Here is a 16,427-nt window from a genome sequence, read left to right as displayed (position 1 = left end):
GAAAAACATGGTGGTTTAAAGTGGTAGTTGCAATATAATGTATATATGTCTTTATATTTGTTCTTTTTAGTAGTAAAAATGCACTTTAATCCTCAATCAAAGCATAAAATGTTTTTGTTTTTTATTTCTGCTCTGCTTTTCTGATTATACTGTGATGCTTTCAACTCAGGCTAGTATCCTCTAGCAGCCCCGCTTTGGACACCTGCTTCTGCATGTAAACAACTCTTTTGTTGTAATGTTTAATAACATGGTTACAAATAACAACAAACTAGAACCACAATATGAATCAATTTAGAAGAGCAATGTGGATAAAAATATAAGCAATTGATTTAAAACAAAACAAAAAAAGGAGCAACACCCTGGAGTTAAAACATTCTGGAATAATAAATAAAAACAGTGAATTAGAGTTGCTGTTGCTAAGATACTTGATTTTTGATATTAGACAGAAACAAAATAATATTGCAACTTGAACATTAACTGACATTTGCAACTGAAAACAAACCAAGAAGCATTTATTTCAGGGAGATCATACCAGGTATGTTTAATTTTACTAATATTGTTGTGAAAAGGTTGTAAACCTAGTGAAAAGAATGCCAATACAACTTTGAACATTCTGTTAATGTGATATGTGTTTGATATATCTCTTATTTTATGTTTAATAAGTGTAATGCAATATTATGAGAAACAAAAGCTTAACATTTTTTAAGAAATCCTTTTATATCAATTTATTTTCTAGGCTTCTTGGAAACCATTTTGATTTAAAATAAGCCTTTTGGGCTCAATGACTATAGTAACTGTTGGGACTGTTTTTTTTCCAACTTTTTATAAAAATCACATTTTCCAAACATTTGAGGGCTCTGCTTTTATTTATTAATTAATTCAATTGAGGGGGCATATTCATTTTTTTTTATTGCAGACCAGTATTAACCTGTGGGTTAACACAAAATTAGAAATTTTCTATTTCTATTTTCTATATCTGTCTGATTAAAACTATACTTATATACATGTTTAAGCCAGAATTATTGACATTGAATTACATTTAAATATGACTTTCTTATGACTTTAACAAGCATGTCTAATTCTTGTAAATCATCATGTTACCTAAACTACACAGTTCATTTGTAAAATGCACAAAAGTTACCTTTTTTGTACCGTACAAGAAAGGACAGTTATGCATTTGTTTGAATATGTTTATCTGGATTAATGGTAGCTTGAGAAAAATCATAAGTCTAAAAAAATAAAATAAAATAATAAATCTATATAGCTTAAAGGTACTGTACAATGGAAGATTTTTGTGATTTTCTTTAAAAGACCCACCCTCTCTACTTCAAAAAATGTACATGCACAACCCTGTACCCGCTCCCAAGAGGGAATGTCTATTAAACGCGTGCGAGGACGTGCACATGCCCATTTCTCCTCGTGCACACTCTTTTTAAAAGTTTGCTCTGCTCATACAAGCTTACTTTCCAAAAGAAGATTTACAAATTTTCTACTATGTCCTACTATGTCAGAGACATCATCAGAATATCAATTTGGAAGACCACTTATTTTGATGATCCACCCAGTAAAAGAACATCATCCACTATACCTTTCAGCATTCTACAAGTTTCTTAAAACAATTTTCACTTTGGAAGATTTTTACTTACTGAAATGCCACACATATAAAAGACATATGCCTTTTAAGATGAGTAATGCACTCAGTATAATATTTCTCCCTTTTTATAGTGTTTGATCAGAATAAAATGGATGAAGCTTGGGATCAACAAATGATCTATGCGGCACAGACAGGAGAGGGAGCATCTGGTGGCCAGAACCTGGAAATCTCCTTCACTAAAGGACAGATGGCAATGCAACCCCAGGGGAACATTGGACTTCATAAGAAGATGGCAAAGTTATTTCATCAATACAAGAAAAAAGGGTAATCAGTTTAAATAAGGAATACATAAAAGTGGTCGAACCCTTGTCCTCAAGATCTACTGTCCTGTAGCCTAATTCCAATCACTGAATTAACATCTAAACATGATATCAAGTTTTGGAAAAGCTTGGTAATGAGACGTTCATTTGATTCAGCTGTGATGGAGCAGGACTGCATCTAAAACCTGCAGGACAGTAGACTTAAATCCCCTGCCTTAAAGTGTTGGAGGAGGAAAACTTCTTTTTTATTAGTTTTCGCAGATGGGTTACAGGAATAATGCAAAGGGTTTTTTTTTTTTTTTTTGGTAGTCATAATTATTTGTGTAAATATTCTTCTTCCTCATAAATCAATGCATTTTTCAAATTGTTGTTCATTGTGTCCAAGAATAGATATATGGATTGCACCTTCCTAAAAATATTTTTAGTCATGTTATATTGAGTTATTTCCTCTCTATCATTTACTCAGTGCTATCTCCTGAGACATATAGTTGGATAAAATTATATGTATCAATTATATGATCAATATAATGAAGTGCTTACAGTTGTCTGACATTGTCCATGTCAACAAAAGCTGTGGGAGAAAACAATTTATTTGTTTGTATAATAAAATGATTATTTTTGTTCTGTTTATAGGCTTTACTGGGCAATAAAAGGGGGATTTTTGGTGGCATAAAGGAATATGTCGCCTTAGTGCAGCAAATCCTTAAAGCATCTGTTTCTCACCCATCAAGGAATAGAAGCATTTACATTACGAACAAAAAGATATGCTTGTCAGATAATGGATGTCTTTGAGAGAATAGTGGAAGCATAATGGGTCAGAAGTCTTATTTAACCTGCTATCTCAACAGGGATGAAACAATCTTCAAAAAGTACGCAGTCAGAGTAACTTCAGACCACTCTCTAAATGATGCAAAGATTTCACTCACAGTGGCTGAAAAGGAGGTGAGACCAAACTGAGTAACTTTTCCAATCATTAGGGCAACTTTTTTTTTTCTTCTTTCTTTTTTTTGTAAGGTTTAATCCTCCCAATAAGATTTGAATATAGGTCAATAATCCTTTTGGATTATTTTGGGAAGACAAGCAGTCTCTCAATTCAAGCTAAACATCTAGATTTTTATTTGCATTACAATGAAATGTTGCAGTTTATTTTTATTGCTCTCCATATAATTATTGATCAGAGCAAATTTCTTTTCACATTGGTATCCATTTTTTCTGTCACTAATGCTCTAAGTCCTGTGAAATGTTCTCTCTTAAACAGAGCTCTGTGCTGTTAAGCGTGGAAAACTCTGGTCTCCAACGAGTTTATTTCACCCTTCAGAACTTTGATTTTGTGGAAAACATTTTCACCATCAGAGACTGCGATGGAAACCTTATCAGAACAATCACAGACCACCTTCTCTTGCCTGGTAAGTGAATTTTTAACAGTTGAGAGCAGATGAAAGGTTTAGCTAATACAAGTGCTGATGAAGGTTCTCAGTCATCCAGGTCATAGTCATTCCGTAAAAATTCAAAAAATCCACTGGACTTGGTTTTCAAGATTTGAAGACGTTTCGCCTCCTCTCCAGGAAGCTTTCTCAATTCAAATGTCTGGATCCGCAGTGAGTTTGAGTCTTATATAGACAACGCCTTGTATCGTTTGGAAACATGCAATGGTAACCGATGAATGGGTCGTTAGTTCCATCGTTAGCCTGCAATATCTGAACCTGTCTATGATTCTAGGGGTCGGTCGTTAAAGGGGGGATTGCCATTAAGGGGGGGATTGTCTCCTGTAATACCTGAAACCTGTCTATGATTGTTAAGGGTTGGTCGTTAAGGAGGTATTGTTCACCGGCTGGGGCGGGTAGGTCCCTCGTTCCTCTGTGATGGGGTGGGGGGTTTGGTGATATCTGGAAGGGATCATGTCTATGATTGAATTGTATGTTTTTGGAAGCTGGAATCTGAGTCCACCACCTCTGTTTAAAGTTGGTTTTTCTTTCTTAACATAGATGGCTTCCTTCACGCCCCTCTCAAACCACCTATTTTCTTTATCCAGAATATGGACATTCTGGTCCTCAAAAGAATGTCCTTTGTCCATAAGGTGTAGGTGTACTGCGGAGTCTTGTCCAGAGGCGGCCGCTCTTCTGTGTTGGGCCATGCGTCTGTGGAGAGGTTGTTTTGTTTCGCCAATATAAAGATCAGAGCATTCCTCGCTGCACTGTACAGCATATACTACTCCGCTCATATTCGGTCTGGGGGTTTTATCTTTAGGGTGCACTAGCCTCTGTTTAAGGGTTTGGTTTGGCTTGAAATGTACTGGGATCTTGTGTTTGGAGAAAATCCTCTTGAGCTTTTCAGACACTCCAGCAACATAAGGGATTGTGATGTTTTTGCGTATAATTTTCCCATCGCTGTCTTCTGTTGCGTGTCTTTTGGATTTCCTTGCTGATTTGATAAAAGCCCAGTTTGGATATCCACAGTTTCGGAGAGCATCTTTGATGTGTTTCTGTTCTTTTTGTTTCCCATCTGTTTTAGTAGGGACATGTTCTGCCCGGTGTTGTAAGGTTCTGATGACTGAGAGTTTGTGTTCCAGTGGGTGGTGTGAGTCAAAAAGAAGATACTGGTCTGTGTGAGTAGGTTTCCTATACACTTCAATGTTTAGGCTTCCATCTCCTTCCATGCTCACCAGGCAGTCCAGAAAGGGTAGTTTGTTGTCCTTGGCATCCTCTCTGGTGAATTTGATGTTACGGTCAACAGAGTTGATGTGTTTGTTGAAAGCTTCCACTTCCTCTAGTTGGATTTTGACGAAAGTGTCATCCACGTATCTAAACCAGTGGCTTGGTGGTATTCCATTGAAAGTGTCTAAAGCTCTCTTTTCCATTTCTTCCATGTAAAGATTGGCTACAATTGGTGCGCAATGGGATCTCCAGTATCACCAATTGTAGCCAATCTTTACATGGAAGAAATGGAAAAGAGAGCTTTAGACACTTTCAATGGAATACCACCAAGCCACTGGTTTAGATGCGTGGATGACACTTTCGTCAAAATCCAACTAGAGGAAGTGGAAGCTTTCAACAAACACATCAACTCTGTTGACCGTAACATCAAATTCACCAGAGAGGATGCCAAGGACAACAAACTACCCTTTCTGGACTGCCTGGTGAGCATGGAAGGAGATGGAAGCCTAAACATTGAAGTGTATAGGAAACCTACTCACACAGACCAGTATCTTCTTTTTGACTCACACCACCCACTGGAACACAAACTCTCAGTCATCAGAACCTTACAACACCGGGCAGAACATGTCCCTACTAAAACAGATGGGAAACAAAAAGAACAGAAACACATCAAAGATGCTCTCCGAAACTGTGGATATCCAAACTGGGCTTTTATCAAATCAGCAAGGAAATCCAAAAGACACGCAACAGAAGACAGCGATGGGAAAATTAAACGCAAAAACATCACAATCCCTTATGTTGCTGGAGTGTCTGAAAAGCTCAAGAGGATTTTCTCCAAACACAAGATCCCAGTACATTTCAAGCCAAACCAAACCCTTAAACAGAGGCTAGTGCACCCTAAAGATAAAACCCCCAGACCGAATATGAGCGGAGTAGTATATGCTGTTCAGTGCAGCGAGGAATGCTCTGATCTTTATATTGGCGAAACAAAACAACCTCTCCACAGACGCATGGCCCAACACAGAAGAGCGGCCGCCTCTGGACAAGACTCCGCAGTACACCTACACCTTATGGACAAAGGACATTCTTTTGAGGACCAGAATGTCCATATTCTGGATAAAGAAAATAGGTGGTTTGAGAGGGGCGTGAAGGAAGCCATCTATGTTAAGAGAGAAAAACCAACTTTAAACAGAGGTGGTGGACTCAGATTCCAGCTTCCAAAAACATACAATTCATCATAGACATGATCCCTTCCAGATATCACCAAACCCCCCACCCCATCACAGAGGAACGAGGGACCTACCCGCCCCAGCCGGTGAACAATACCTCCTTAACGACCAACCCTTAACAATCATAGACAGGTATTACAGGAGACAATCCCCCCCTTAATGGCAATCCCCCCCTTTAACGACCGACCCCTAGAATCATAGACTGGTTCAGATATTACAGGCTAACGATGGAACTAACGACCCATTCATCGGTTACCATTGCATGTTTCCAAGCGATACAAGGCGTTGTCTATATAAGACTCAAACTCACTGCGGATCCAGACATTTGAATTGAGAAAGCTTCCTGGAGAGGTGGCGAAACGTCTTCAAATCTTGAAAACCAAGTCCAGTGGATTTTTTGAATTTTTACGGAAAGCTAATACAAGGAAAAAATATTTTGTCTTAAATACTTTATGTTCTGGTTCCAGGTGACTCATACGAGATCAAAATCAATTTCACCTCTGACCACCCTGGCTTCTATGAGCAAATCCTGGTTTTTAAATTTAAGAGAGGCTATGACCATCCAGAATTTTTCGAGATTATGCGCCTCTTGGAGGTTGAATTTCAAATAGCTCAGAGTGAGAAGGACTGTCTTCATGGCTCAGAGGTTATGAAGAGGTTTCAGACTGCAAACAGGAGACCTTTTACTCGGTAACCAGATAACTTTTTTCTGTTTTTCCACCTTTGTTATGTGGATCAACTCATGTCCAAAATTAATTTGTTTGTCGTCCACTTCTTTAGCGGTGAGAACTTTGCTACACCGGTGGTGCATCTCAAGAAATACCCCATGACCAAGAACTTTCGAGAAAATAAAGAAATACAAGAGTACGTATGTGTAATCATCAAATTATAGCGTTTTTTTCCCCCTGTAAATTGTAAATAAATAAATGTCTATACATCAGGGTGATCAGATTACAATACATCTTTGCTGATTGTAAAAAGTGTTGCTTACTGTACATTTTTCTAAATGTATAATGTAAGCATTTGGGATGTGGTCATCTTTATACCATTGGGATTTTTCAGGATTTTGAGGTCAAATCCCCTCAACTGGGGGAACTACAGCAGGAGATTTCATCTACTGCTTCATCTCGAGGAGTACAAGATCAGGAAAGACATTCACCAATGCAGCCTGAATAAAGTGCCTCTCACCTTTTACGAAATGGACAAGAACGTGTTGGTTGTAAAGGTAACACCTTTCACTAAGACACAAAGTTATTTCAACCTTCAAACTCTTTTTATGTGGAAAATATGACTTTTTGCTAATGTTACTTGAACTTCAGGCAGAACATTTCTTGAACAAGTCTCTGACAGTGCTGACTGGATGTATAGTTGAGGTGACTCCTTTGAAGCAGAAGATGGACAAGGTTTTCTACAAAGGATGGGTCGATGATGTGGATGAGGAACAAATCTACTTAAGAATTTATGAAGAGTAAGACACAATTCATTTGAAAAGAATCAACGATTTTCTTTTTGTCTTGTCCATTTTGGCAATATTAACTTAGTCTCCATCTGCTATCAATTTGTTAAAAATAATTAGAAAAGATTTTTCTCTGTTGGTGTAAATTTTTACATGTAGAACATCAACAAAAGCAGATACCCATCAATCATTTTAAAGGCAGAATGAAATTTGGACAAGATGTTCTATCAATATTTATCAACATTTGGAATAAAGTAAGGAGTTACTTATTGAGTGTCTTGAAAAAGTTTCTACACGCCCTAAAAGAGAATATTTTAAATATCTTGCCATGTTAAACCAATATCCTAGTGTAAATTATCCAATATAATTTTATTTGTTTAGCACTAAAAGAAAAACAACCACAGCTGAACAAAGAGCTGTACAAAAAAAAAAAAAAACAGATAAAACCAAAACAGCTAAAATGTGGGTAAAAATAACATTCACACAATTAAAGGGGAACGTGTTTTTTTAACATTTGGCCCTTGATTTTACGTTATTACCGGTACATCATGTTCTACTCACCCATATGAGTGTTGTGTCATTCGGAGCCGTTCTGAAGATATTCCGTAAGGTTATATCCAAGTAACGTCTTCCTATGGGCAACGACTTGAAGGCACAAACTAAACTGTTCATAATTTATTCTTTATGGTACCCCAGCATTTATAACATTTAGGCAAAGCACTGTCCCCCAGACATCAGCGCTCATATTTTTATATTTCTATTTTTAAAAAAACAAAGCGCCGTGTGTATGACGTCATCCGTGCGCGCCGGCTACCGTTCATTCATCCTGTCTGCTCAACTGCTGCTAGTTTTACTTACATGCTTGGAAGATGTCTAGTGCTAATACCACAGATAATCTCGCTCTCGAAATGGAATTGAACGATTTAGATTAGCTCCCCGAATGAATAGAAGGGGTAGAGCGTGCCTGTTGTAATGTACATTGGTTAAATAACGTTTTTTTTTTTGAAGTCCGGCGCACAGATGACATCATACCCGCACCACTTTGTTTTTAAAAGCTATAAATTTAAAAAATATGACCGCGGATGTCTGGGGGACAGTGCTTAGCCTACATGTTATGAATGCTGGCGTACCATAAAGAATAAATTATGAACAGTTTAGTTTGTGCCTTTAAGTCGTTTGCCCATAGGAAGACATTATTTGGATATAACCTAACGGAATATCTTCAGAACAGCTCCAAATGACACAAAACTCATACGGGTGAGTAGAACATGATTTGATAATGTAAAATCAAGGGCCAAATGTAAAAAAAAAAAACGGCGTTCACCTTTAAATCAATAAAATTGTGTAAAAGATAAATAAAAAAATAAAGCCCTGTCTGGCTAGGAGTTAAAAGTTTTGACAAGAGATTTAAAAACAGTTAGATAAGAGGTCTGTCTGATGCGCTGAGGCAGGTCATTCCAGAGGTTTGGAGCTGCAACAGTGAAAACGTGGTTGCCTCTGGTCTTCTGCTTAGTTTCAAGGTCTCTCAAGAGCAGCTGTCCAGCTGACCTGAGAGAGCTATGGTGGGGTAAAACCAGTCAAGGATTTAAAAGCAAATAAAAGAATTATAAAATGAATTCTAAAATGGATGAGCAGCCAGTGGGGTGAGGCTAAAATGGGTGAGATGTGTTCATACTTGTGTGTGCCAGTTAAAAGGCGTGCTGCAGTTATCAAACTGCGTGCGGCAGATGGGAGATGGAGGAGGAACTAACCCTTAAATAGAGGCCATTGCAATAATCCAGGCATGGATTACCGTTTCAAACTGTTGCCTTGAAAAAATTGGCTTTATTTAGGCCAGCTGTCTCAAATTATGTTTGTGGAAGAGAAGACATATTATTTATCGTTTAAAAAGTCTTCTACAAAAAAAAATCGGAAGTTTGTTAGTATCTATTTTCTACTGCTTTTACTTGAAAAAAAGTAATGTGACTATTTTTCTGTGGAAATCATAAAAGTTTGATAAATAACAGTTCAAAATAACAGAATAACAGTACAAAATAACAAAATAACAGAATAGCAGTACAAAAAGTACATAATTTTATTGCTGTTACTCACTACATTATTACGGTTGACTAAGATAAACTTCAGAAATTGCTTCAAAAAAGCAGAAACTAAAACAGAAAAATGAAAACATTATTAATGCAGTTCTGTGGAGTAGACAGTTGGTTTGTTAGAGAGAGGCAGGAAGCAAATAGGCTTACAGGAGATCGAGGTAAATACACAGTTAAGAAGAAGTTGTGTAGATGTTTACATTACAGTATGTTTATATTGTCATCTAGGTTCAGTAATCAGTGCATCATGCTACGCAGAAACTTCTTTGCTGTATATAGATGTAGGAAAATTCTGTCTAAAATGTAAAACATGCATCTTCAATTTCAATTGAAGTTTGTTATGTTTGTTTTTTATTGCTAAATATGTTGCTTTGTTATTATAATTCAGCCTCCCAGAAGATTTTCAAAATGAAGTGGCCTGCAGCCTTGTGTTTTTACTCCATCGAATGCCACTGCGGATTCAGCACAGAGCAGCAGATTTAGTACGCAAACATCAGCTGAGGGATCTAGTCTTCCCTACACAACATTCATGTCTCGCACCTCCAATCCCCAAATTAATAAGGTGGGCATGCAGTAAAATCCACACCATCGCTACAATCAATGCCAGTTATCAATGGAGTAAATACAGTCCAATCTCCCATCTCCAGGACACCAGTGCTTGAAAGCAACCCAGAGCAGTGCAGAGCTGTTGAACACATACTGGCCCGTTCTGCAAAACCTGCTCCTTACCTGATATTTGGTCCACCAGGCACAGGTACAGTACAAGTTTTTACATGCTAAGGCCACCCAGCCCTGCGGTAAATTGAATATAGTTTTCTCTCACCCATGCCTCAGGCAAATCAGTAACCTTGGTTGAAGTCATCAAGCAGATAGTGAAAACACAAGACTGCAACATCCTAGTTTGTGCACCATCCAACAGCGTAACGGACCACCTCTGTAAGAAGATCCTAGAAGAAAACATTGTCCCCCGCCAAGTGTTTCGCCTGTACTCCTTAAGCTACAACGCAAATAAGATCCCGGAAAGCGTGAAGGTTTGGATTATGCCTCTTTTAGTTTTGTTATGGCAACTCAAATGAAGATGAACAAATGAAATGTAAACAGAGATGTTTAAAATCTAGCTGGGAAAAATAACATTCCTCTTTTCGTGCATAATGTGCCCCGTCTTTTAACAACAGGAACACTGCAGCTTTGATGGTACAGAAAACTATTTTGAAATACCGACCAAAGAGGAGCTGATGAGTTACAAGATCATGGTGACCACCCTTCAATCTGCTGGAAGGTACACTAATTTTTTTTTGTAAGGAATGCCATAATGTCCCAAAACCAATCATGTAATTTCAGAACAAGAATCAGCCGATAAAAACTCATTACAATATTTTGTCAGAATTAATACTAGGCAATCTGATGAAGAGGCACTAATTTTGTAGCATTTCATTAGTTTGAAAAGGTCTTCATAATAAAAATGTTATGTCTCTGTACAGCACTGATTCAGTTTAACCACTTTAACCACATGTGTTACAATGGCAGCTGTTCACTGGTAGTGTGGCTGACAAATTTTAGACCAGAAACAGGCAAGAAAAAGCATGTTTTGTCAGGATAAACCTTGATTGACACCCTGAGCCATGTTTGTTAAAGGAACGTGGCAGTGTTTTCTTGGAAAACTCTCTCCTTTGGAGCAAATTCTTGTTTGATGGTGGCACCTTTTTTTTATTTTTATTTTTTAATTTAAACTAATTTTATAAAGTTTTACTAAATTTGCAGCAGGCTTGAAGCTTTGATTAGAGTTTGAAATTGCTTAAGAGCAATAAATGAAACACCCATATGGCAATCTGTCTAATGATTAACCTTAAATTACAGAATGTAAAAATATATACTTCCTCTTTTTTACAGGCTAGTGACAGCTGGGGTTCCTCCAGGCTATTACAGTTACATCATTGTGGATGAGGCGGGCCAGGCTAAAGAACTAGAATGTTTGATTCCAATAGCTGGTGAGTTTCTGTTTATTTTTTGTTTAAAATGTCCCATTAATGATACATTTCATTAGATGTGCCTTTAATGGATTCCTACAGGATTGCTGAAACCAAAAACAGGCCAAGTAGTTCTGGCTGGAGACCCGAAACAGTTAGGCCCCGTCATCATCTCAACTATCGCAGAAAGATTTGGCCTGGGTAAGCACCATGCAAACAGTGTTTGTCAGTGTGTGAAAGTTTTAAGACATATCGTAAAACATGCTGCTTTTTGAATGTTTTATTGACCCAGACTGGGTTTTATTTATTGGTTTTCAGCACTGCTGTGCAAGTTCTGATAATTTATATGTTGGTTATCAATCTTCAATCAAATTTAATTGTTTTAAATTTAAGTTTTTCCAAATGCTATTAACCAAAGGAAAATTTAATTAAATGAGTGAACTATTCTATGAAAAAAGTGTGCCTGAATAATAAATAATCTGTATCAGAAAATAAAATAAAAGAGAAATAGCCTGTTTTTTTAACAGTGGAAAATTCAGATTAACCAACAGCAAAGTTACAGCCATATGGAAGCATGCAGATTTACACAAGAGTAAATAATATTAATATTAATTTGGAACAAGTGACCAAGTAGTAAGAGGAAGTTTACAACATAAGAACAAAATGCAGTACAGTTATGGAAAAAAGAGATTTAAAAAAAGAATAAGCAAAAGCTGTTGGTAGTAATCCATGAAAAACACCATCGGACTTTAAAAAGAATGAAGAAAAGTCAAAAAGCAGCGATTTAAACACTTTGAGTTTGCACATTGCAGGCTGGTAGGTACATTGCAGCGGACCTAATGCAGACCTCACCATGTGCGAGGATGGTTACGTACCAACCTGTTGTGGGTCTTCTTCAATTGCAAGATCAGTGCTTGTAGCTGCTTTGGTCAGTCAGATGTGGGGCCTACTGGTACCACACAGGAGGTAGTCCACAGATGTGGTGCATTCCCCAGCTTCAGGCTTAGATTAAACATGTATCGCACACAGTCTATCTACATAGACCTTCAGGAGCCTCTGTACTGATGCCATCTAGAACTCTAGTATCTTGCATTCATTAAGCAACATACTTAGCTTGAATTTAGTGGATTGATGTATATTTTTAGGTAATGCACATAGTACATTATGCATAATGCGTGTATTCAAATCATTTTATGAAAGTTTTCTGTTTTCTGTCCTGTCTTTAAGAAGAAGAAAGCTTATTATCTTATTTGTTTTATTCTCACTGCTTATTATTCAAGTGTTGTGATGGGGATAGGAGGAAGTCTAGGTGTTGCTAAATAGGTGTATTTCTAAAAGCACAATCACTAAAGATAAACATGCATGACAATAAGCAGCTTAAAGTTTTGAGTCAGCTGTAGTTTGTTGATATGTTGCAAGTAAGTTATCTGTTAACTGCTTTGAATTCTTGGATATAGTTTGTAATGCTTTCTGGAAGTCCTTAAGTACTTTACTCTGCATTAAGCCACTCTGCTCACTTCTTATCTGTATCTGAGAATTTTTTAGAATGGATTTATTTTTCCATTTGTTTAAGCTACCTGACTCTGACCTCTTAATCTCCTAGGTTTAAAAAGACTATTATACTTATGGGCTGAAACAGAATAAAGTTTACTCCCAAAAGCCAGTTTTGAAAATAAAATGATTAGAGCGTTTATGTCTGCAATAATTACTTCTTAATTAGTGATTACTAAAAATTACCTTTACATTTTTAAACAAGCAACTTATTCAGTTGTTTGCAACTTTATTCATTTCAGAATCCTACAATATTCATAGCATTTTTGATGCGGATGTTTTATGCTGCTGCAGTTGGATATTGAATAGAATAGAAAATCCCTTTATTGTTTTAAAATAGGGAAATTCAGTTGTTTACAGCATCAAAAAGATTATAGAAAAAATGGTCACACATATGTGGACCTTAGAAAAATGTTTAAAGAATAACATACTAGTGAAGAGTTAAAAGATAAACAATAAAATACTGTACTGTAAAGTGTTTTAACAATATAAATCTGTGCACCTGGAGAATAAATAACCAATATAGAGCTGTGGACATTTTTACAGTAGTGGGTATCTGAAAATAGCAGCAACATCAGATATGTGCAAAAGACAGAAGCATGTTATTTAACTGACTAATAAACTGTACAAAATCAGCCTGAATGTAACAACTTATTGAGGTTTTTGGAAACAGTGGTGGTTATAGAGTCTTACAGCTGCTCAGAGGAAGGATCTGTGATAACTCTTACTTGGGCATTTAGCGTGCAGCAGTCTGTCGCTGTTAGCCTGACGTAGTCCGACTCAATTCTAGTCAGAATATGAGTCTGATACTGCTCCATAGAGCTGTGATTATGGGGCGTGTTTCGAACGAACCAGGAAAAAAAATGCCTCTGCACTCAATTGGATAGATCTACAACCAATAAGAGCAACGGAGTGCATGACGTATGTTAAGCGAGGCATAGTTGTTGTCCACAAAAATCAAAGCGTGCAGTTGCACGCCTATAATAAGATGTTGAGACTTGATCGCGTTTCTCTGTTCCTCTTTTAAAATTAATTTGCTGTCGATATCTTCTAGAACAGACCTAATAGCAGAATCTACTCACCGAAACTCTCTAGCGGCAGCCATTATTGTTGTCACCCAAGCGCGCATTGGTCACGTGGTTGATTACGTTACTGTTGGTCATCTGTCCATCATCGTATAAAGCCCGCCCTGACAATTTGATTGGATCGCCTGACAGTGGGCGATAATACTCGCGCTACTATGGAGCAGAGCCAGACCGAACTTCCCCGACCTCAAACTTTGTGGGCGGGACTAAGTTCGGAATGGCACCCAGGCTATGTCGCTGTAGGAGCTCTCCAGTTCTGCAACTGCTTCATGCATGATGTGGGAGACATTATCCAACAGAGATGTTAATTAAGTTAGGATCATTTTGTTTTCCACCTCTGGTACTGAGTCCAGAGGGCATCAAATCACAGAGCTTGTCTTCTCGATCAGCCTGTACAGATATTGTACAGTATTAACAATCATTTGTAGATGTTTTTACAGCGTGGCTTCTAGCTTGGATGAAATATGAAAGAATATCTGTGGTCAAAGTCCAGGATGAACAAATGGGCTGACTTTCAGTTTTTGGGTTACAGCTACATTTTGACCAAATGCAACAGTTAAAAATGTCCATATTATAACATTTTGTGAATTAAATAAACACAAAGACTAGTTGACCTACAAATAACCATTAAAAGGTGCTCATGGTATCTAGTTTTAGGGAGATGGATGGATGGATGGATGGATGGATGGATGGATGGATGGATGGATGGATGGATGGATGGATGGATGGATGGATGGATGGATGGATGGATGGATGGATGGATGGATGGATGGATGGATGGATGATTTCTGGATAAAAAAAACTATTTTGTCCTATCAGTTAGAGAATCATGGTACCTAAACAAATAGAAAAAAAAACTGATAATATCCGACACTTTGTCTGTAAGCTCTGTTTTTGCCTGTCATATCAGGCAAATATATTTGTATGTATTTTCTAAAGACTGAGTTTTGTGTGTATTAAATACAATACAAGTTGTCTCTCTTTGCAGGGGTCTCCTTCCTGACGAGGCTGATGACAGAAGTAGAACTGTACAGACCGGACAAGACAAACGGCTACAACAGCTGCTTTGTTACTAAACTGCTGAAGAACTACAGGTGAGAGTTTTTACGGGAAGAACGTCACCTCTTTGCCATTTTGAACCGTTTATTGCTATTCCATTTATAAACTACAAATACAATTTTCTGTATTAGTAACTTTATTTCATAAGAATTATTGCGATGTGACTTAAATTTAAATAATTTATTTCTTTATTTTTTTATAAAGATTTTCTATTCCAAAGTTTTCAGTTGTTTTTGCTCTGATTCCCTCTTGGACCATTAAACTGTTTTGGATATGGCTCATTATGACTTTTACAAACCAAAATAATTTTGAACATCATGTTCTGGAAAATATATTTTATAGTAATACAAGCTTCATTTGCAATAAAAATGTTAGGATTATAAAAAATGACTTTAAATCAATAGTTGTCAAGGATTGGTATGAAAGGATTTTAAGGTATCAATGAGTTTTTGGTATAAACCATCCCACAGCAAACAGTATTGAAATGTGGCATAGAGCTGAAAATGCTTTTTCTCTAACCTTATAAAGCCTAATTATCCTCAATGCTGATTAAAAATCCTACATGTTTTCCTTTTATATAGATCTCATCCTGCCATTCTGAAAATTCCCAATGAGTTATTCTATGATGCCGAACTCCAACCCTGTGGTCACCTTGAGAAATCCTTGTACAATGACTGGGAACTGCTGCCTAGGAAGGTAACTAGGACCAACACAGACCATATACTGCACAACTCTCACTTTCCCTTAACCTGTAACCTCATTTTGCTTCCCTTGGAATCAGAATTTTCCTGTGATCTTCCATGGGGTGGCAGGCAGGAAAAAACACGATTTCCCCAGCCCATCTTCTTACAATATGTTTGAGGTGGATATTTTGAAGGAATACTTGAAATCTCTGATCAGCTTTCGCCACAAAAAGGGCCTGAAGACGATTGAACCGAAAGAAATTGGCATTATTTCTCCATACAAAAAACAAGTAAGTATTAAGATCATATGTTTGTTTTTAGTTGTCTAAGATTTTGCCAAAGCTCATTATTCTTCTGTATTTGCTGACAGGAACAGAAAATCAAAGCAGCCCTTCGCACAGACAAGGACCTAGTCCAAACTGACGTGGAAAACATCCTAGTATGACCCCTGTCAGGATTTATTACATTTTAGTAAATATATCAAATAAGTCATGCATTTGTTGCTTGTTTCCACAGGTTGGCACAGTCGAGATGTTTCAGGGCCAAGAGCGTGATGTTATCTTGGTGTCAACAGTGCACAGCACTCCCAGACTGGATGCAGCTGAGCAAAACTTTAGCTTGGGCTTCGTGAAAGATGAGAAGGTGCGACTTTGGATGAGTTTCTTTTTTCTCTAAATTCGTTTTTTAGAAAACGATATTGTCAAAGTCCTGGTACAAATACTGTGTAGAACCATGCATTTTT

At 37.3% G+C, this 16,427-nt stretch overlaps 1 protein-coding gene across 1 annotated transcript in view; it reads left to right on the top strand.

The window, feature by feature from the left end:
- LOC119792377 (putative helicase mov-10-B.1) overlaps nt 1-16,427 on the top strand; it is a 77,722-nt gene that overhangs the window by 60,602 nt on the left and 693 nt on the right. Inside the window, exons 10-26 of the mRNA XM_038298989.1 lie at nt 2,763-2,856; nt 3,173-3,320; nt 6,265-6,487; nt 6,578-6,661; nt 6,860-7,022; nt 7,117-7,265; nt 9,729-9,913; nt 9,996-10,094; nt 10,175-10,371; nt 10,516-10,619; nt 11,231-11,328; nt 11,410-11,508; nt 14,932-15,037; nt 15,584-15,698; nt 15,784-15,975; nt 16,056-16,124; nt 16,202-16,327. Of these exons, the coding sequence (XP_038154917.1) occupies nt 2,763-2,856; nt 3,173-3,320; nt 6,265-6,487; nt 6,578-6,661; nt 6,860-7,022; nt 7,117-7,265; nt 9,729-9,913; nt 9,996-10,094; nt 10,175-10,371; nt 10,516-10,619; nt 11,231-11,328; nt 11,410-11,508; nt 14,932-15,037; nt 15,584-15,698; nt 15,784-15,975; nt 16,056-16,124; nt 16,202-16,327 (2,251 nt within the window). The remainder of the gene's footprint in view (nt 1-2,762; nt 2,857-3,172; nt 3,321-6,264; nt 6,488-6,577; nt 6,662-6,859; nt 7,023-7,116; nt 7,266-9,728; nt 9,914-9,995; nt 10,095-10,174; nt 10,372-10,515; nt 10,620-11,230; nt 11,329-11,409; nt 11,509-14,931; nt 15,038-15,583; nt 15,699-15,783; nt 15,976-16,055; nt 16,125-16,201; nt 16,328-16,427) is intronic.

The sequence above is a fragment of the Cyprinodon tularosa genome, unplaced genomic scaffold (assembly GCF_016077235.1).
Source record: "Cyprinodon tularosa strain WSP-4 unplaced genomic scaffold, ASM1607723v1 ctg418, whole genome shotgun sequence".
Lineage (NCBI taxonomy): Eukaryota > Metazoa > Chordata > Actinopteri > Cyprinodontiformes > Cyprinodontidae > Cyprinodon > Cyprinodon tularosa.
Note: the sequence above shows the minus strand (reverse complement) of the source record. Positions and strands in the feature narration are given on the sequence as shown.